A 21,502-nucleotide genomic window follows, 5' to 3' on the forward strand; every position below is an offset into this window, starting at 1 on the left:
ACTTCAGTTTACCGTGTTCGGAGCTGTTACAGTAAAAATCAAATCATTATTAGTGATTATTATTTCGTTTTTATTTATATTGTTGTATTCCTGTTTTAATGATTTTTTAGGATAATTTTGAATGGTAGGACAGAGGAAACCTGTGTGATCGTATTGGACCGGTGTGTCACAGCACTCACAGTGGAGGGTTAATTCTCACGTCGGTGACGCGCCAGCCCATTGAAAACGCAGTGCTCAAGATGTGCTTGTGTAGTATATAAACTGCGGGCTGGCAGGCAGGAAGCATCGCAGTGTTCAACACTAATTATCTCATATTTTATATTATTAAATATAGTGAAACATGAGATCAGTGGCGTTATCAACTGTCATCGCCATTTTGGCGGTAAACGGTGAGTTTAGAAATAAAAAAGAATATTTTATAAGTGATTAGGATTTGCAATAAAAGAATAAATACAATTAAAATAAAACAGTAAATTTATTAAAAGTTTGGTGACATTTAAAATTATTCATATTTTTTATTAATTAAAATAATTCTAAAGTGTGTTTAAAAATTAAAAGTGAGTGTTCAAGAAGAAAATCCAAAGGAAGAAAATAAAATGGATTTAAAAATGAAACAAAAAACATCAAATGTAAATAAATCTTCGTAATTATCAACATAACTTATTAAGCAGTAATTACAACACTGAATTACAATTCAATGTATGTTTACCTAAGTGGAGTGAGGCCGAATAATTATAGGCTATCATAAAACATAGGTACGTGAAGATAATCAACAGTTAGGTAATCGAAACATGCGAAAAACGCAGTATCTTCCTCTGGGCCGGCGGATCGCACAAACATCCGACCACAGACCAAACATTGTCTTAACCGATGCAAAACTCAAATAAAAACTGCAATCTGCATTCTATCTTACACGTACGCTTAAAAAACGATCAATTGCAGTACTTGAAAAACTTAAAATACAGCAAATTGAAATTGGCATTTTGATAGCACATTTTGGAACAATGCAAATTCCTTTGCTCCGAATCTTTTGTAAAAAAACAAAAATCCCAACTATTTTACCAATAACTGTGTTATTGTTTTTTTTAATAAAGTGAAAGTACGATGAACCTACTGCGAAACCTTAAGTAGATATAAATTACAAAAATACTCGCAAAATATTACCCAAGTACTAAGTAGTTTCGTACAGGTAATTGAGCATTGCATTAAGTAAAATACCTACCAAACTTAAATATTCAATTTCTTATTAATATATTCGAAAGAAAAACGAGGTGCATAAAACATTACATTATCGCATTAAACTAACGCTAATCGTGTAGTTATTGATTGAAAACATTGTACGTAATATGAATTTGAAAACAGAACGCCGCCATTGTTTACTACTGAAAACGAGCGCAAGGAGGTGGCAAATACTGTTCAAACTACTTCAAAGGCAGTCAATAATCACCTACTTAACCTCAAAAATAATGAAATTCGTATTCAATTTAATTGATATCGTAAAACAACAGACAATAAAATACTGCATTTGTTTGTTTAATGCATAAAGGACCAATAGCCGATTCGTCTTGCTAATATGTATCGAAACCAATAGAGCTACATCCGAACATAAAACTAGATTAGAGTATCCGCCTAGTCTGTAGCGCAGTAGTTAAGAGGTTAGGACTTTACATCAGAATTGTGAGTTTGATGCCCGACAAGAAATAAAAGATTATATTCTAACAAAAACTAAATATGTTTATCTGTAAATTTTTCGTAATAATACAAATAATTAACTTGACTTTGTTTAGTGTCTAATATCAGTGTTTAGTTTGTGTACACTATATGTTAAATGTACAACACCTAATCTATTAATATTAGTACCTATCAATAACCTGTCCGCCCCTAATAGACTCAAATTGACTGTTTGCATAGCCTAAATCGTTGTAGATAGCACTCAAAATTGCATCACTGGCCTTAGAAACTTACCAATTTGACCTCACGAGACTAAAAGCTAGATAATCCACGAAAGGTCAGATGTATTTGACATATCAATTTTCTCCTCAATACATTGATATCGACGATAATATTTTTTATTAGAATGTTGTGATGATAATCGAAAGAGTTCGGTCTACTAGTCACGAATTTATCTATTATTATAAGTAAGATAACTTTTTGCATGTGGCAAGGGTATTTTATCAGTATAATTATATGCAATGTTCACGGGAAATCTTAAGTCAGTGCTCTGATAAGGTCGATAACACCTGAATCCACTTCATGTTATAAGTAGGCGGTACATAAAGGTATCTCAAAATAATTTCAAGTCCTTAAATAATTGATTAATTACGCCTAATTGCATATATTGTAGGAAGACTTTAATTATAATTTATAAATGAGTAATAATTGTTACTAGATAAGTAGTGCTACGCCTATGAATATAATAACATGAAGGGCGAATTAATTACTGAGATTCGTTGAGTTTACTCCATTCACTGGTTACTCTAAAAGAGTCAAGTGTACGAAATATTATCATGAGAGAAAATAAGGAGCAATTGCTGTAAAATTTGTCACAAAATAATTTATGTCCCAAAAGGCACGATATTAATATGCGACGATAGGTAATGGTAGACTTAATTAAAAAAAAAACACTTTTAAAATGTAAAAAAATATATTCGGCGTTCAGTGGTTTAATTTTGGCTTTACAAAACATTGGCGAGCAACATGATTACAATGACACCTTTGCTGTTTGGTGCAGCGTGTCTCACCGTATAATCGGAAAACTAAAGCTTTTCAGAGAGTTTTATTGTCACCAAGACGTTTTACTCTCATTAGCATAATCGCACAAAGTAAGTCAAGGCCTTTCACGGCCTAGGAATGCGCAAAAATACCGTTAAAAAGTAAAAAATATTACTGCATCACTTACAAATGGCAATGATTTACATGTATTCATTAACATGTCACCTATTTTTTGTGTCATATTTCACAATCTAGACAGGACATATCAATGCCTAGATCACTTGTAAAACGTGTTCAGTACCTAATTCCTGAGCAATTTGAATGTTTCTTTGATTGACACGCGAATAAATCTAGCCCAGCCCAATAGCAAGTAAATTGCGATTAAAAATACATTCATACATAATTTACGAACTAATTATCATAACTCAACATTCTTGGTGTACAAAAAATTACGATTGTCAATATCAAAGTAACACGTCGGTTGCAGGGAGAATAATAAATTAGGTGAACTCTACTCTTTTAAATTTATTGCCGACTTTTTTTTATTTTAATCAGGCTATTCAAATTCTCCTTGTGTACGGTTTTATAGGTTTAGTGATAAGTATATGTTTTTGTTAAGTATCCAATAAAATTGTCAGTGCATGTAACAATTAATAATAACTACATCATTTATTTCCTTTTTAATTCACGCTCTATTGCAGCGCGACTAAAATGCTATTTCAATTGGGTTAAAGGGACCTTAATGTACGCTTTCTGAAGACGTAATTCTTTTAGTTAAAAAGGTCAAAGATCAAATTTAAAAAATGCCCAGAATTGTGAATTCAATAATGTGAATCATCCAATTCATGAGGGATCAATACGTATGTATTAAAAACATGAAATACAAAAGATGTTGACACAGCGATGACCAATCACCATTCTGGTTTGTTAATATTGTTTATATCATCGAAGAGGCGTAACAATGTACTTTTATATTATCAAAACATCTATAGAAATGAGATAATACATTTATTGTTATATCATCTCATTTGTTTTGATAACATCGTTTTATGAATCGAACATTTTTCTCTGGGAACATTTTTGGCACGTCGATATTATAATAAACATCGGGATGCTTTTAATAAAGGTATTGTACTGGTTATGAAAGGAATCATTTGAATAATTGTCACAAAAGAACAATAACCAGCAAAAAGCACAACTTATGACGTTTCACAGGGTAACTGTCCCATAGCGACGATCCGGGAAAATACTGTCACAATGAAGGAAACATAGATCACTAATTCATTATGCTTCATCTATATGACTCATTATCATCACTGCCCAAAAATATTCAGACACACCTTCGGCTTTCAAAAGCGAATTTAACTTCTAAACAACAAATACAATAGATCCGATAACGGAAAGCCACTGTACGCAACCTGTCGCGGGTTCGATCCCAACCTGGGTCAAGCATTATTTCATCCATGAATACTTTATCTGAATGTCTTGAACATGTGACTTGAATGTTTTTTAATGCAAGGATTAAATTCCTTAGAGCGAGACTTGGTTTCTTTGAAACTTGTGACAACACTGCCTAATTTACCATTTCTAATTTCCAGTATCTCTAGTCCTTGGCTGGGGCTACAGAGCCTCTGACCAGAGGCGCTGGGCAGTCCTGCACCCCGCGTGCGGTGGCCGTCAACAGTCACCCATCGCCATCGCCGCCCGCCAAGCTATCCCCATCTCAATCCCTGCTATGGAGCTCATCGGATACCAGAACCCACTGCCCGGACCTCTAACAACCACCAATAACGGACATTCAGGTAATTGGGATTCAGTATTGTACAATTATGCAGAATATCCTACTCTATTAAATGTACTTTAAAGACTGCCTCAAAAATGGAATTCGACTACTAGTCGGACAGAAGTATATACATATATGCCACCGTGCTTGAAAAACATGTTCATTTCTAATAGTTGCTCAACACACTTTCTATTCTTCTATTTCCAGTGGCGCTCACCATCCCCAAATACAGTTCAGAAGAAGAAAAGAAAGGCTTCCGTCTCCCGTACATCTTCGGCGGTCCCTTAGACAATGAGTACGAAATTGAAGGCCTCCACTTCCACTGGGGAGACAAGAACAACCGTGGTTCTGAACACACCCTGAACGACATGCGACTTCCCTTAGAAATGCACATCATACACAGGAACAAAAAGTACAGGAACCTCGCCGAAGCGCTCCAGCACCCCGATGGTCTCTGCGTACTTGCTTTCTTCTACCAGGTGAGATTAAGCAACATCTCCTTTATCAAGAATTATAACTGTATATGAAAACATTAGGAGATCCTTAAAGAGTTTATCCACAAAGATCTATAACATCGTAAAACATCTTGGCGGATTTTTGAGCTCAAGAACTTAGTTTATCCTGGACTTGAAAAGAAGAAAACCAAACATCAATTACCCAACTACTAAATACGTTGTCTAACCAGCCCCTTCAACGTTCCAGGTAGTTGAATTCGACGCCAAGCTCCTGACGCCTATCGTAAAGAACCTGTCAGCCATCGAGAACTACAACACCAGCATGCAGCTGCCCCACACCTTCTCCCTATCGTCCATCCTGTCCGGCCTCGACACTGAGAGGTTCTACACATACAAAGGATCCCTGACCACTCCCCCTTGCGCTGAAGCCGTCACATGGGTTGTGTTCTCTGACTACCTGCCTATTTCAGTGTTCCAGGTAAGGTTCCAAATAGTTAATTATTTTACTTGAATGTTCAGATGATCTAGGGAGCCACAGCAAGTTTATGGCAAAAATCTATAGATGTCGCTTACTGCTTCAACATTTCAGCAGACAGAGGTCTAACCGATATGAATCTAATCTTAGCCCTCATCGTATGGTGTACTAGCAAGTACTAAGAAGGTTCACTAACAGATGTGCGTGTATTACAGATGGACAACTTCCGCGGCCTGCTCTCTAACCTGAACCTGCCTCTCGTGGACAACTTCAGGCAGCTTCAACCACTATTCGGCCGGCGTATATTCGTTCGTATCACATCAAAGAATCCTAAGTTCAAGAAAACCAAGCTTCACTACTCCAAATGGGACTGGGTTGGCCACAAGAAGGCCGAAAATGACGTAGCCGAGTTCGACGAATAAAGAACTGATGTCACAATGATCTGTCTCAACTCTTAACTAATAAATCACCGATGTTTTCATTACGGGTATGTATAGCTCATCTTAATTGATACCAAATACTGGGTAATTGTTACCGACATTATTGTTTTTTTTTTATATAATTATGGTTGTGTGCACTGTATAATGTATATTTGTGTGAAAAGAAGTATTATAGTGTAAGCTTGTTAATAATCTTTAAAAATAAACATTAAAATTTATATGTTTGGTTTTATTTTACGAATATACATATAATTATGTTGTTATTGTACGACAAATTTATCTAAGAATGTGGTTAAAATTTAAACTAATACTTACACATTTGTATGGAGTAACAAAATAACATCATAATCGATCAAGAGAAAGATTATATTGTTGTACTGGCATCGATAACTGTCAGAGATAAGTTTGTAGTACATTTTAGCATAAAAAGCCAATTGTAACAATAACTAGATTAATTTTAAATGTTCATGTAGAGTAGTTCTCTGCTCCAAACATTGACTGAAAAATAAAAGAATTATGAATTATTTTTTTCATTCAATTATTAAAGCTTCAAACTATTAACTGATATATCATACTCACTCAGGTCCGCATAACACACTGAACAACTCAAAAAATAATTAGTAACACAACAAAATGAACACAGAACACTGGAAACAGAAATATCATACAATCTATTTTTTCTCTTTAAAACAATATAGATACAACTTCTTCACATTACAGCACTATTCTATGTCGTAAAGCCCAAATACACGCAATTGCAATACCAAAAAATCACAAAAGGGGAACACTTTTGGCTTGAATTTGGAATACATGCTAATGTTAACTTATGGGATGATGTTGGCAGCACTGCTATAACCAAGAAGAAATAAACAGATTTTACTTGACGATGACGAATGCTAACGATAAAAAATATCTTAAATTGTCAAAGCAAAAACCATTCATTTATTTCTTGTTAGTTGCAGCACACACTCACTCGAAAACTTCAAAAAATAAAACAACAACCTGGTATTTTATATTCTATAATACAAGTTCAACAAATCTATACAAGATTAATACTCTGTAGATTAGGGTGGAACTGCACTAAAGTCGTATTTGAATAATTTATAATGGCCTAAAGTGTTTTTGCCTGAACTTTAAAAATATATTTTTGATACAATCTCAACATGGCGCGAGCCTGACTTTACTGGAATTCCAACCTTACACAATATTGTAATAATTTATCATAATTAAATAACGGCGTAGCTGTAACAGTTAAAATATTTCTGGTATGTGGAATGTTTTAGTTAAACTGCTTTAGTTAGGTAAAATTGCACACTGAAATCTGTAATGTGGGATGATAACACATTATTGGTTAGTTATTTTTGGGTAGCTGGCGTATGTACACGTGCCGTCTGATGCACCGACAACGATATCATGCAATAAATTACATTTAGCGTACCAAGTCTTCGGGGTTGAACATGCCCTGGAACAAAGAAAAGTCAATTAGATTTATGTTAGATGTGTGAAATATTTATTATTAGGTGTCTTCCTCTATAGACTGTGTTTCAAAATGCACCAGCACGCCAGCACATAGAAGAGGGTTGGCGAATGCAAATAGCAATATTTGTATTATAACTTAAATTCCAATCCTCACGATGTTTTCTTTCTTCGATTTCTTGGTGTAAATGTAACTTTGACAAAGTCACATTGGTACTATACCTGCGTCAGGATCGAACCTGCGCCTCGTGCATACAAATTCATATGTAGAACCAAATTTTTTATGGCTATTTGACAGGCTTCTCATTTTAATTTCATCAACTATCACGCATACCCTTTTAAAATCTGTATTATATGTTAACCCAATATCTCATGACATAATAATAACCTAATTATTTCATCAATACTTGCAGATAAAATATATATTGATTTTCTCACCAACTTATTATATTATATGATGTGAATGGAACAAAGTGTAATAACTGAGCAGACATTTTTAATAAAATTGAAAATATTTATTACACATTCAATGATTAAACCTTATTATAACAAAGGGTAAGGTTGATGATCTCTTTTAAAATGTATCTAACACCACCTAGCGTGATTTAAAAGAAACTATCGCAACGTTGCTGCTATTAGACACTAGATGGCGTTTGATAAAAAACAAAGCGAATAAAATTCACGATATAAACCGCTTTATGAAAGGTATAAAAATACTATTTACTTAATTCTTAATTAATGTGAAATTAAAATGATTTTATGAGCAGTCCTGTTACATAGGATATTCTTATTGACATCTCATGAAACCATCACTAGTCATAAGTGAAGGTATAAAAAAGAGAAGAAAACTCAAATATTTAACTCCTTATGTAATATTTACGATAATTATTCTCCAAGCAATTTCAATCCCACTACACAGAATGACCAAAATTGGAAAATAAAAATATTGACATATTACACCCTTAAACAAAGGTTACCTTAGCACGACGCAGGATGGAGTCCTTGCTAGCATCATACGGGTGATCCTTGGAGGGGATCTCGAGCACGGCGGGCACCGGCGCGATGTGCGAGTCGATCACGTGTCGGATCATCTCAGCAATGTTCTGGTTGATCAGAATGATATCGATGTCATCGCGCTTGATGAACCGCTTGAAGCACTCCTCAATTTCGCTGACCGGTGTGTCTGTGGAAGTGTTATTTTGTTTGTTAGTTTATGGTGGTAGAGTAATATGAGGTATTTTATACTGAAAACATATGTTTAGTATCAAGTTTGAGATTCGTATTGAAAAAATATTTGAGACATCTCTACAGTCTGTTTCCCTGAAATATCTGAAGGAAAAGGCAGCCCAGTATATTTTATGTATCGCGTTCAGGACAAGTGTGGGATCCAGTAGCACTTATACATCTTAGTTACTCATTAATTTCAATCAAGCCTGTTAATAAAAATGTTCTTTCTTTTATTGGGGTTTGCAAGGATGAGTGTACATTACTAGACCTGACAAAAAAATAATTTCACAATTGTGTGCTAACTTCTCATATGCATTTAAGGATATAAATAGACTCTAATTGTAATAATAGAATTCTTAAACACAGTTTGTAATTAGCTGTAAAGTAAGAAATAATAAAAAAATATACCTGTGTCTAAATGTTGTACCTACATATGTATTTTTAAATAGTACATATACATGTATCATATTATAAAGTCAGAATAGGAGACAAAGGTATTTAAAAATGCATTAAGTTTCATTTTGTTTAGTTAACAGTTCTATTGCAGTCAAGTCAACTGCATTTAGATTGCACTTGAACTGCGGTCCAATCCTTAAGCCTTACTTAGTACTTAAAAAGGTAGGTACAGGAAATCAGTTTAAAAACTTAAACATGAATAAAAAACAAAGTTAAACTATAAAGATTCAAATGTACTACTGAATTTAGTATGTGTTTAGGCACAGACACTAGATTGTTTACCTTGCAAAATCAATGATATCGGTAAAGTCAGTCTGTAGCTTTCAGTGCTACCGACCTATGATTCAGAAACATTTAAAAATGGTTTGCAGTATAGCAATAAGGTCATGTGATCACAAATTATACTGAACGAAAAATATGTAACCAGTTCAATCATGAATGGCAAAAGCATTGAAATGGCAACACAGGGTGTAACGAGGATTTATTTCCTGTTTGGCAATTTTATATTTGGTTAAGAAGTTACTACAGAAGATACACAGGCGCTATTATTCTTTGATAAAAAGTAATAGACAAAAACATTACTAACTACTTAATAATTATGAAACTAAAAAGCTTATTGCACAAATATCATTTTGAACACGAAGTGTGTTAGGTAACTCGTGAGAAAAATCGTCTCCTATTAGGTCCCACTAAACATTAATTACCGCTCCCAGTCATATTAGAAAACCTTGAAAGGAGGATTTAATGTAATGAAGAGGATCACTTACTCTTGTCAACTACCATGAAGTTTGGGTGTCTGTTTTTGTTGATTTCACCAATCCCTCCCAACAGGAAGCCAACACATGTGTCCTGAAATCATTATATTCATTTCCAGTAAGATTATTGTTTCTAATAGCTGAAAATCATGAAAAAACACTAAGTAATGACAAGCAGCCTTTGTCATTATTTGATGATTTTTAACATGTTAATTCACGTTACTTACCTCATCTCCGATGACGCTGATCAATTTTCCCTTAACAGCCGCGTGTAAAGCCATTTTTCTGTGTTTTTTTCTTATTTTTATGGTATTTTTTGAGAAATGGGAGCTGTCACAAGGGCTCGTCACCTGACTGTATGGATTTTTGTTATAAGGTTGGTAACATTGTCAAAACATTTTCCATAGACATCATTCTTTCTGGAAATTCGGCCATTCTGTTACATCTTACTGACAGACCAAATCATTTTGAATTTGGTATGCAGCGTTGACAATTTTATTTCCGGACGAAACTCACAGCGTCAAGTGATAAGTCATTCCATTATAATTCTTGTAGTTTTGACAATAGTGGCCAAAGTATTGGACAGTCTGCTTGACCAGCACTTGAATAAACATATCAACCTCCACGACCAACAATTTGGCTTCCGGACAGGTTTGTCAACAGAGAGTGCTATCATGTGCCTCAAGGAGACTGTTCAGTACTACGTGACCAGAAAGACGCCGGTGTATGCTTGCTTTTTGGACCTGTCAAGGGCGTTCGACCTCGTTTCTTACAGAAAGTTATGGGAAAAGTTGGAAGATGAAACGTCTTGTAACCAGGAGGTTGTGTCCTTATTGAAACATTGGTACAACAATCAGACTAATGTAGTGAAATGGGCTGGGGCGTCATCAGCAGTGTACAGGTTGAATTGTGGAGTGAGACAGGGTGGCCTGACCTCACCCAGACTCTTCAACCTGTATATGAACGGACTTATTGGTGAGCTCAACAGTACCGGCGTCGGATGTCACATAGACGGTGTTTGTGTTAACAACATAAGCTACGCAGACGACATGGTACTGTTGAGCCCTTCAATGGCAGCGTTAAAAAGTTAGTTAGAATATGTGAAGTGTATGCGGAGGCTCATGGACTGAAATACAATTCGAGAAAGAGTGAGATTATGATATTTAAGGCTAGCAACAAAAGTTATGCAACAGTTCCTGTCACCTTAAGTGGTAGCGAGTTGAAGCAAGTCTCGAATTTCAAGTATCTCGGTCACTGGGTCTCCGAGGACTTGAAGGATGATAAAGACTTGGAGAGGGAACGTAGGGCGCTGGCGGTCAGAAGCAATATGTTGGCCCGCAGGTTTCGGCGATGCAGTGATTCGGTAAAAGTGACTTTGTTTAAAGCTATTGCCAGTCATTGTATACGTGTTCTCTGTGGTAAACTATACGCGGATGACGTATAACGCCCTGCGTGTACAATACAACAATACATTTAGGACGCTGCTCAGGTTGCCGCGGTTCTGCAGTGCCTCGGCATGTTTGCTGACGCGCACACTGATGGTTTTAATGCCATCATCAGAAAACGCAGTGCTTCACTTCTTCACCGAGTGCGGACTAGCACCAATAGCGTCCTAAACGTATTGACTGATAGGTGGGACTCTCAGTTGCTAAGACACTGGTTAAGCCTTCACACTGTGTTGTAATTTGTATTTTATTTTATTTCTTTGATGTTTTGTGTTACCTACTTTTTATATGGACCTGGTCTGAAATAAAGATTTATTATTATTATTATTTATTTCTCAACTTGTCTTTATCTCACGTTAGTTAAAGGCGCATCTGACTATCTCTTTTATTTTATGACAGACGCTGGAACATTCTTCTGTCGTTCTTGTGTCGTGAAGCTTGCAATGTTTCCATTTGCGTTGTTATTTTGACTGTGTTATTGTGACTGTTAATGAATATTGTGGAACTGCCAATAAATTGTGATGAACAATTAATAGTTTAATTATATTAGGTAAATTAGATAAACTGAACAATGTTAAATATACAAAACTACGGCAGTAGTTCTGAAGACGAGGGTGATAATGAAGCAGAGGCTATCAAAGGCCAGAGTAATGAAAGTTTGCTAACACATCTTAAGCCTGTCGATTCGAACTTTTCGGTGGCAAAATCAATGCAAATATGTGCAGCACCAGTAGTTATGCCCACGGTAAGTACATTGCTATCTTACAACCTTTTTTTCAGGAAACTTTCTTTCAAACTTCTTGAGTAAGTTCTTGCAATACTTTCTTGAGTATTCTCATTGAAGTTTTACACTCTTGTGCTTGCGACATGCTAGTGAACACGTGAAAACGAAAGAAATTGTGAGGTCAACTACCTTACAATAACAACAAATAAAAAGTTAGGTTATTTCTGTCATTGATATCATAAGTTAGAGACAAAAGTATTGTTTTATTATGTACCAAAATTTTTTAAGTAAACAAGCAAAAAGGGAAGCTCTAAAATAAACATTTTTTTTACTTTTTTTTCAGAACAATGATGACACTAGAGTATTAATACCAAACAACCAAGAGTTGATGCACAATCCTAAGTTTGAGGAACTCTTTGCTCCGACGTATGGCCCGGAGAATCCTTTTCAAACCCAACAGATGAAAGCAAATAGGAATATGTTGTCTGGATTTGTAGAAAAAGCACATATAAGTGACTTTCAATTTGAAAATCAAAGAAGAACGTTTACAAGTTATGGACATGCTGTAGATCCTTCAACTAATGGTGACACTAGTGGTGATGCTATTGTTGGTAGGTGTTTATAACATATACATAAATAAGTTTGTAAGTTTGTATGTACAGTGAATTTGTAGATAGGTACAACTTAGGTTTAAACCATTCATGAATAAAATCTGTGGCAAAAAACTGGTGTCTTTGCCTTTGCCTCTGCTGTAAAACTTGTTTATGACCTCACAACTGACAGTGAAATCAATAGCATGTAATTTTGGCTTTGCTACAAAAATGTTCCTCCTATCAACCTTCACACAGACCCTATTCTATAATTTTGCCTGTTTTTCATTACAGCAAGTAAATAATTTTCAATATAATAAGTTTACTATAATAGTCTCTTCAACTGATTCCAGTATCAGCAATGGTGGCGCCACCTGAGGAGGTTGTGGGGAAGTCAGTGTTTGAGACGATTAAGAAGAGGCCTTTAGATAAGAAGAAGAGAAACAAGAATGACAAGCCTGAAGACATCACAGGGTTCCTGGGACCCTGGGGTGGATATGTGGGGGAACAGAGGTATAGTACATTATCTTAAGTTTAATAATATAATATTTATGACAGTAGACTTAAGCTAGGTAAGCGTATGATAATCCAAGGTATTCAAAATTCTTGTCATCTTGAAAGCAAGCAAAAGATAAATGATTTATGACTGAAAACTTATATAAATGTTAAAGTTATTCCTGAATAGAAATACTTGGAATGGTTAAATATAATTTCTAGACAATGTTTGTTGTATTTGTTCCTTTTTAAAATGGTTCCTGTTTAAAATCCTTACTAAGTTTTATGAATCTTCTTTGCTGTGAGACAAAAAGTGAAACTGATTGCTGTTTTAAATATTCCAGAGTAATGAGGCCTGAAGGGGACGAAGCAAAAGAGTTACAAGAAATAGTTGCAAAACGACAGAAGAAAGGCAAAGTTGATGATGACAAACCTCTGGAGGAGAAATCTATATTCCATAGTAAGAGTTTTGTTTTAACATCATGTTAGGTGTCTTATGTCTGTCAAACACTTAGCCCTCATTATGAAATAGCAGTTTGATTGACTATCAAATAGGTTCTTTATTTACTCATCTTCATGCAGGTGGTATGAATTTTTAGGTTTAGCAGTTAATGCAGTTGCAGATGAACAAAAATGTATATCTAAACTCTTAGCTTTAATTAAGGTTATTGTCTTTTTAAACAAAAATGAGGTTATTGGGGTTTTTTTGTAAGGTGGATTCTAAGTTTTTTGAGAATCATTAAATCTCTTTGGCCATCTACGTCATTTCATGATTAGAGACTCGAATTGGGTGGGATTTTTTGGGTTCAAAACTAGTCGGGCGATTTCTGAATTAATATGCGTGTATAAACGTTTTAGACAAAAAAAAAAGTTTTCTTGTATACCAGATATTACTTAACATGTATTCCCTCCCCCCAGTCGAGGACGCGACAGACTACCTGGGCCGCTCGTGGGTGGCGGCGCCGCGCGCTGAGACTCAGCTGCGCAGTGACGCGCCGCCGGACAAGTGCTTCCTGCCCAAGGTACAGCCACACGATACACACTGATAGAGTTTTAAGCCATTATTCTATGCATAGATACTAATTCAAGAGACCTTTCCCAGAGCAAGTTGCTTTTACAAATGGGCATTTAAATAAAAAGTAATAGCCTGTCCATTTAAAATAGATATTAGCAGATCAATTTTTTTTAAGGAAGGCCCCTGCCTATGTGGAACAATACCAAATTATTGTTAATCCTGACCCACTTCATGGATTTCACTCACAGATTTGCTTTTTCGAATTCCAACTTTTCCAATCAAAGTGACCTCACAACATTTTTCTCAACTAGCGGCAAAAACTTAAAAAAAAAGAATGTGTTTAATGTTTAATTAAAACATTTCTGTGCAATATCCTCAGGCACACATCTTCACGTGGAAAGGCCACACGAAAGGAGTGGCGGCTGTCCGCTGGTTCCCTGGAACTGCTCACCTTATGCTCTCCGCCGGCATGGACTGCAGAGTCAAGGTAAAAATGCCGACAAAATCTTTCTAACTTTCTTGAATTAGCAAAGAATACGTATAGTAACTATGTATATATTATTTGTATTTTCTTTGTTTTTTTTTTCATTATCAACTTCCCGTAGCAACTATCAAGAATTGTTATTCTTATGCCGCAGGGAGGTTCACAAACATTCAAACCACATACATAAAGACCCAGGCATATAGATATTATAGGTCACACCAATATATGCCTCATGCTATGATCGTAACCATTGTGTACCCCAATTAATATTTATTGGCTGACTCCAGTCCATCCTGTTTACTGGATTAACATATGTTTGTATGTTTCATCAGATTTGGGAGGTATATGGCGACCGTCGCTGCATTAGAACGTACTTTGGCCATCGGCAAGCTGTCAGAGATGTTAACTTCAACAACAGTGGCAATCAGTTCCTGTCGGCTGGTCAGTATATAATATTAGGGGCCAAACTTGAGAAACTTTTAGGGGTCCAAGTGAGCTATTTCACGTAAAATGGAAAAATAATATATGTTTTCAATTTAACAATCTCAATTTTCTTTTATTTCAGCTTACGACCGCTATATAAAGTTATGGGACACGGAGACAGGAGAATGTATATCGCGGTTCACATCGCGGAAGGTCCCGTACTGCGCCAAGTTCAACCCTGATGAGGACAAGCAGAACCTGTTTGTTGCTGGCACCTCGGATAAGAAAATTATTTGTGTGAGTATTCTTGATTATAAATACAAATATTGTATAGTAGCTGTGCCCCTACAGCTACGGTGTAACCCGCGTTTAAACTTGGAATTTTGTATATTAACTGAATATTAAGTATGGACGAAAAGTTTAAATCCCACTTAGGACTCGAATTTCGACTTCACCAATTAAGCTACCAAGGTTGATGACTGAGAAGTCAAATTATGCTTTTTTAAACTTTCTATTTTTCCATTACAATGTCTATTTTTTTAAAGGTTCCCCAGTACAAGGCTTAGTGTATTGCAAAGCTGGCAACAAGACACCTCTGTATCGATCCAACCTTTCCCTAAATAACTAGTATACTCGGCTGTCCCCAGTGGGACACCCGCACCGGGGAGGTGGTCCAGGAGTACGACCGTCACCTGGGCGCGGTCAACAGCATCACGTTCGTGGACGACAACAGGCGCTTCGTCACCACCTCCGACGACAAGAGTTTGCGCGTCTGGGAGTGGTGAGCATATACCTATCTCGCTAATACTCGACTGCGGCTGAACCGATTTGGCTTACTTTAGTCTTGAAATATGCCTTCGTTCGTGGACTTTCCACGAAAAGTTTAAGCGGTGAGAAGATAAGCAAAAGTTGCAAAAAATTATTGTAATTTTGTCTACATTGTTGTCATCGACTGTTAGGCGGTACATACTTTGCTGGGACAGCTAGCAAACAATCAGCCTGTAATTGCCCCAATACTATACTAACATTGCTGAGGCCTACTACGACTGTTTTAAGCAAGTCTGCTGTACTTGTTGAAGAGAGAGAGTAGCTCACTTTTTTGGCAAAATGTAGAGGTCCTAATACCATCTGCAAATGTCCTAAACCAAAGCTGGAAATCTCTTTCTATACAGGGATGGAACGAGCATTGATTGCCATGTTTACTAAGTTATTTATGACTAATATCAGAGCTTGTGTTTGGATAGAAAAAAACAACCATTAAGCCTTTTAAAGCTGCAAAAGAATACCTTTTTGTTTTTTTACGAAACATTACCCTTTCACACTATCATTTTGAATGAGACACTTGACACTATTTGAATTCTTTCTAAACGAATATTTCTTGTCTACTGTTTAGTTAACCGACCACAATTTTCTGACCCAATCCACATTGACAGGGACATACCGGTCGACATGAAGTACATAGCGGACCCGTCGATGCACTCGCTCCCATCAGTGACAGTGTCCCCCAACGGCAAGTGGCTCGCGTGCCAGTCCATGGACAACAAGGTCATCGTGTTCAGCGCCCTCAACCGGTTCAAGATGAACAGGAAGAAGACCTTCAGCGGTCACATGGTGGCCGGATACGCTTGTTCTGTGGACTTCTCGCCCGATATGAGGTATGTTACTAACATTCATTAGTACTTAATCCATAGACTATCCGTGCAGTCTATGGATTATCTGTGGTTAAGCCGAGTGGTTGAGGTCACCACGCCATACCCACTGAGCGCGACGTGTCGCAGGTTCGATCCCCGTGTAGGACAAGAATTTGTGTGATCCACGAATGCTTGTTCTGAGTCTGGGTGTCTACGTGCATGTCACTTGAATGTTTGTGAAACCCCCCGGGACAAAGAAAAAGAAAGATAGAAAGTCTTATAGAGACGATGAATATAGTATGCGTTGTAATATATCTGAGGGCTTTGATATTCGGTTACTTGAGGGTAGGCGCCGTTGACCATACTTAAGCTTTAAATTGGCCATTTCGCGTAGGGTGGGTGCATTTTTGCTATATACAGTAGGGTAAAATAATATATATCACCGCCCTCAAAGAATCTATAGTAGGTATAGTGTTAATGAAGTGTAATAATTAACCATAATCCAACTATGAACTAAAAAAAATATTTTAGTAAAAGCAACGTAAGTCGCCAATGCGTTAGATCGCGTTTCGATATCGATATCGCTGTGGTACGTAAGAAGTTATTATAATGTATGCTTGAATCCGGGTTTTGCCAAGTACAGTGTATTTTTCCATAACAATTAATACATAACGTCAGATTGACTATGAGAAATGTTAATGTATTATCTATACTTCTATACTCTATATTATACTTATATACTTATACTAATATATAAAGCTGAAGAGTTTGTTTGTTTGTTTGAACGCGCTAATCTCAGAAACTACTGGTCCAAATTGAAAAATTCTTTTTGTTTTGAATAGACCATTCATCGAGGAAGGCTTTAGGCTATAAACCATCACGCTGCGACTAATAGGAGCGAAGATACAATGGAAAATGTGAAAAAACAGGGCAGGTATAAATCATAACTTATATCTTCTACCCATGGGGACGAAGTCGCGGGCAACAGCTAGTGCTTTATATTTATGAGAATTTTCTAACTGACTAAGGAGAAGCACTACAACAAATTAAACAGATTCTTTTCCTACTATTTTAACTAAAACATTCATGTATTTGCACAGCAATGAGTCACTTAATAGTGTACTAAAGAAACAGTATTTGTGAATTAAAAAACAGAATGCAGCTAAATTTTTAAAGCTAATTTAAAGACATTGTAAAATACACTGGGAGTCCCGTTAATCAACTTAAGCCGAAAAAGGGTGATAGGATCAATAAACAATTGATCGAGTATTTTTTATCATTTTCTAATAACCACTAATAGCTAGCCTAGTACCACTTGTCGACGAGGCATTGATTTCTTTGACATCCTGTATAAACTACTAGCTGTTGCCCGCGACTTCGTCCACGTGGTTAGAAGATATAAGTTGGGAAGTTTTGAACGGAAGCCTCGTATCTTCGCTAATAGTCGCAGCGTGATGGTATATAGCCTAGTTTTTTTCAATTTGAACCAGTAGTTCCTGAGATTAGCGCGTCCAAAAAACAAACAAATAAACAAACAAACTCTTCAGCTTTATATATTAGTATAGATTCAATTACTTGAGCTACTCGTATTAACCTCAGCTTGTTTACGCTGTATTAATACACGTTTATCACGTGATTTCGAACGCATCGTGTGATCGCTTACATAACAATATTATGTAAAAATAAACACAGACTGTGTTCCCACAGCTGTTCCTACCGCATATATTTAGGAACAAAGTAAATATATATATTTATTTTTATTTTTTATATTTATGATAAAATTTTGATAATTTTATGTATAGTTGATATTGAAATAATTTAATTGGCCATAGGTAGAGGTGCGTAAGATTGGAATATTTTTGTAGTGTTGCTAGTATTTATTTATTACTAGCTTTTCGCCCGCGGCTTCGTCCGCGTCGAGGTCGGTTATATCGCGTTTCTAAGAAAACTCTTCAAAAGTTCGTGATAAAAATTCCTATTTCTAAATTCCTATCCTATGTTCTTTCTCAAGGTCAACTATGTCTCTGTACCAAATTTCATTAAAATCAGTTCAGTTGTTTAGACGTGAAAGCGTGACAGACAGACAGACAGACAGAGTTACTTTCGCATTTATAATATTAGTAAGCAGACAGAATAAATAGTTATATAAAAAAACCTGATTAGTTAATACATCATATTAACAGTACTCTCTATAAAAAAAACCACATAACTTTAAATGTTTTAACCTTTGGACTAATACAGCAAATATATAACTGAAATGAAACTACTTTTACGGATTTTATCGTAGTATATAAATATGAAGGTAGAACGAGCAACATCTCCTGTCAAGACGAACGCCATCTCAGTCTGCCCGTGACCATGATACCTGCAAAGGTTTCGAAACGTCGGGAACTAAAATCTAAAATTAAACCGCGATAAAATCCGTAAAAGTAGTTTCATTTCAATGTCTAATATTCGCGTAAACCTAAGAAACCACTAAATATATAACTGTAATTGTAAATCTGTAAAGTACACAATATAACTATATAACAAGAACTGTTGCTAAGCAAAAGATTTATTAAAAACTGATAAAAAAGTCTCACAATTGTTTATTTTGTAGTAAATTTCCTGTGTATTACGGGAGATATCTCAATCAAAATTTCCGATCAGATTGTCTGATCACGTTTGTGCATATCAGTGCACACGTGAATTGCACTTTTGAAGAATAGGTTAGTTGACTGTAAGCTTATATTTTGAATTTTTGAGGATTCTATTTTTTATGGTAGCCTTATATATGTTAACTACCCTATTGTGTTCTAACCGTAGCTTCAGTAGGATTTCTGCCGTAGTGGAACAAAAAAACATTGGGCTTACTCTCTCTACTGTATTAGCAAGGATTGGAATTACACTTCATCTACATTTAACGACGCTGATAGATGATACTGAATCTCTAAGGTTTACTAAACGGCTTACTAGACGGTTTACTAGACTAAACCGGTTTCTAATGTTGAGTCTCATGAACAATGCTGAAAATCAGAAATAAGCCTCTTTAGGGATGTTAGGTCTATTTTTTCAAATTCTAACTCTGACTTGGAAAGTTTCTCATCTCAGCGATAAATCACTGAATATAACTGTTCTCTTAGTATAATAATTATATTGGTATTTGCACGCGCATCCAAATTTAGCCTTGTACACTCAAATCAAATAACTGGGCTACGAATTACGCTCACAAAACATTCAAACACTAACATACCTATTTCGACCTTGATTCGAAATGCATTTACTATACACGTTCCCTCTCGTGTCATTGAAACCTGTAGGTCCAAATTCCTTTGCGTCATATCAGGCGTCAAAATAGCCATATTCGTACCGCATACCTTGGCTACAAATCGGTCATTCATTTAAATGGATCTATTTACAGCTATCACCTATCACAACACCCAATTACGTTGGTGAATAATCTATTATTTGGTGTACAGTAAGTAACAAAAGCACAAAGGGAGTAAAAAACAGTTTTTACAAGAGTGCTCGGATAGCCACGTGCTTTTGGCCACCACGCCAACTCTACTGTGAGCAAAGTATTGCGGGGTTCGATCCCCGCGTAGGACAAACGTTTGTGTAATCAACGAATGTCCTGGGTCGGGATGTTTGTGCTTGTGACTTGTATGTTTGTGAAACACTCGAATTCCTACGTGCCAGAATCGTTTAAATAAAATGGGTTATCCAAATCGAATCTTTCTGTTTGTGTTCATATTTTATTTCATAATCGCAACAACAACAGCATTTGATTGTATTCTGATGTCTATAAATCTGATTTTTTCACCAACGTTTGTTGCTGATAGTACTTACGTCTTCTTATGTAATATTAGTGACATATGAAGATGATATGTGAGCTGCTCCTAATGTTATGTGAAATACGCTATGTCCGGCCTTAACCGGTGACGTGACGCTCATGTGATATTGAAGGGTGGAGTACTAGTGATGGAATAGCGTTTGATGAGGAAATATTTTAAGAGAGGATAAAACTACCAATGAAAACCCCAGTTCGTTGCGATCACTGAAGCCTCGTGACCTTCTACTCTTGCTGAACACTTCTGATAGGATTAGAGGATCTACCAGTTGTGAAAGCGTAACAGCGCATTACGCGGCGTAGAGCGGCTCTTTTCCACACCCTGCAATAACATTATTTTAAGACGTGGCGAGAATCCCACTGAATGGATACTTGCTGGGGCTCGTACATTTCTTAAATTAATTCTCATCGCCCAAAAAATCTGTTGATTCTTTCACACGAATTGCAACATTAATGTCAAGTGTGTAAATTTGATCAAGAATGAGGCTGTATCTATACCAAACTAGCACAAAATGAGAAAGTTTACAAATTCAAATATCAAATTGCTTGAATTTAATTTGCAATGCAACACCTATTTATTTTGACTTCTTGACTTTCTCTACATATTCAACCATTGCACATCGAGCTCATAAATCATTATTTGTTTGATTCACGTTACCGCCGTCACTGGCACCATACCCGACTTCCTCGCAGTACTTTGCCTTGTACGTATGTTCTCATAACAGCGCACACGCAACTTTCTCCTCTTCGACCTCGCTCAATGGAACCGAACGAGCTCATGTGGACCACAATATGAGAATAGGCAGAAGGTTTACCATTAGGTATGTGTTGAGATCACCGAATTTAGGTGTCTGGACTTGGATTGAGGGTAACCACGGCCAAAGGAGCCTATAAAAGAGACGTCGTGTAGTGTGTTATTTCGCTTCCACAATTAAAATCTTTATGAGTTGGTGCAAGGGTTTCAGGCGTATTTTTGTCTTGCAACACTATACTGTAAAGCATACTCTGTACCTTTTCCAAATTAAAATACCCACTCGTTTGAGGGCAATAAATACTAGACAGTGAAGGACATGCTTTGAGAATATCT

The 21,502-nt window shown here is 36.2% G+C and overlaps 3 protein-coding genes across 3 annotated transcripts in view; 2 read left to right on the plus strand and 1 right to left on the minus strand.

The window, feature by feature from the left end:
• The first annotated feature begins 266 nt into the window (after positions 1 to 266).
• LOC113500507 (carbonic anhydrase 7) lies at positions 267 to 6,083 on the plus strand. Its single transcript, XM_026881337.1, has 5 exons — positions 267 to 389; positions 4,311 to 4,514; positions 4,703 to 4,974; positions 5,198 to 5,428; positions 5,641 to 6,083. Exons 1-5 carry the CDS (start codon positions 341 to 343, stop codon positions 5,845 to 5,847), a joined length of 963 nt encoding a protein of 320 aa, XP_026737138.1. The 5' UTR covers positions 267 to 340; the 3' UTR covers positions 5,848 to 6,083.
• Positions 6,084 to 6,868: 785 nt separating this feature from the next.
• On the minus strand, positions 6,869 to 10,149 carry LOC113500508 (V-type proton ATPase subunit F). The gene is made up of 4 exons (XM_026881338.1): positions 10,007 to 10,149; positions 9,792 to 9,873; positions 8,319 to 8,524; positions 6,869 to 7,327 (listed from the first exon to the last, which is right to left on the minus strand). The coding sequence occupies exons 1-4, from the start codon at positions 10,058 to 10,060 to the stop codon at positions 7,295 to 7,297; spliced, it is 375 nt and encodes a 124-aa protein (XP_026737139.1). The 5' UTR covers positions 10,061 to 10,149; the 3' UTR covers positions 6,869 to 7,294.
• Positions 10,150 to 11,795: 1,646 nt separating this feature from the next.
• Positions 11,796 to 21,502, plus strand: part of LOC113500510 (pre-mRNA-processing factor 17) — a 29,642-nt gene continuing 19,935 nt past the window's right edge. The window contains exons 1-10 of the mRNA XM_026881340.1: positions 11,796 to 11,969; positions 12,292 to 12,559; positions 12,892 to 13,051; positions 13,378 to 13,493; positions 13,952 to 14,055; positions 14,428 to 14,535; positions 14,865 to 14,973; positions 15,098 to 15,252; positions 15,603 to 15,736; positions 16,389 to 16,610. Of these exons, the coding sequence (XP_026737141.1) occupies positions 11,796 to 11,969; positions 12,292 to 12,559; positions 12,892 to 13,051; positions 13,378 to 13,493; positions 13,952 to 14,055; positions 14,428 to 14,535; positions 14,865 to 14,973; positions 15,098 to 15,252; positions 15,603 to 15,736; positions 16,389 to 16,610 (1,550 nt within the window). The remainder of the gene's footprint in view (positions 11,970 to 12,291; positions 12,560 to 12,891; positions 13,052 to 13,377; positions 13,494 to 13,951; positions 14,056 to 14,427; positions 14,536 to 14,864; positions 14,974 to 15,097; positions 15,253 to 15,602; positions 15,737 to 16,388; positions 16,611 to 21,502) is intronic.

The sequence above is a fragment of the Trichoplusia ni genome, chromosome 14 (assembly GCF_003590095.1).
Source record: "Trichoplusia ni isolate ovarian cell line Hi5 chromosome 14, tn1, whole genome shotgun sequence".
NCBI lineage: Eukaryota > Metazoa > Arthropoda > Insecta > Lepidoptera > Noctuidae > Trichoplusia > Trichoplusia ni.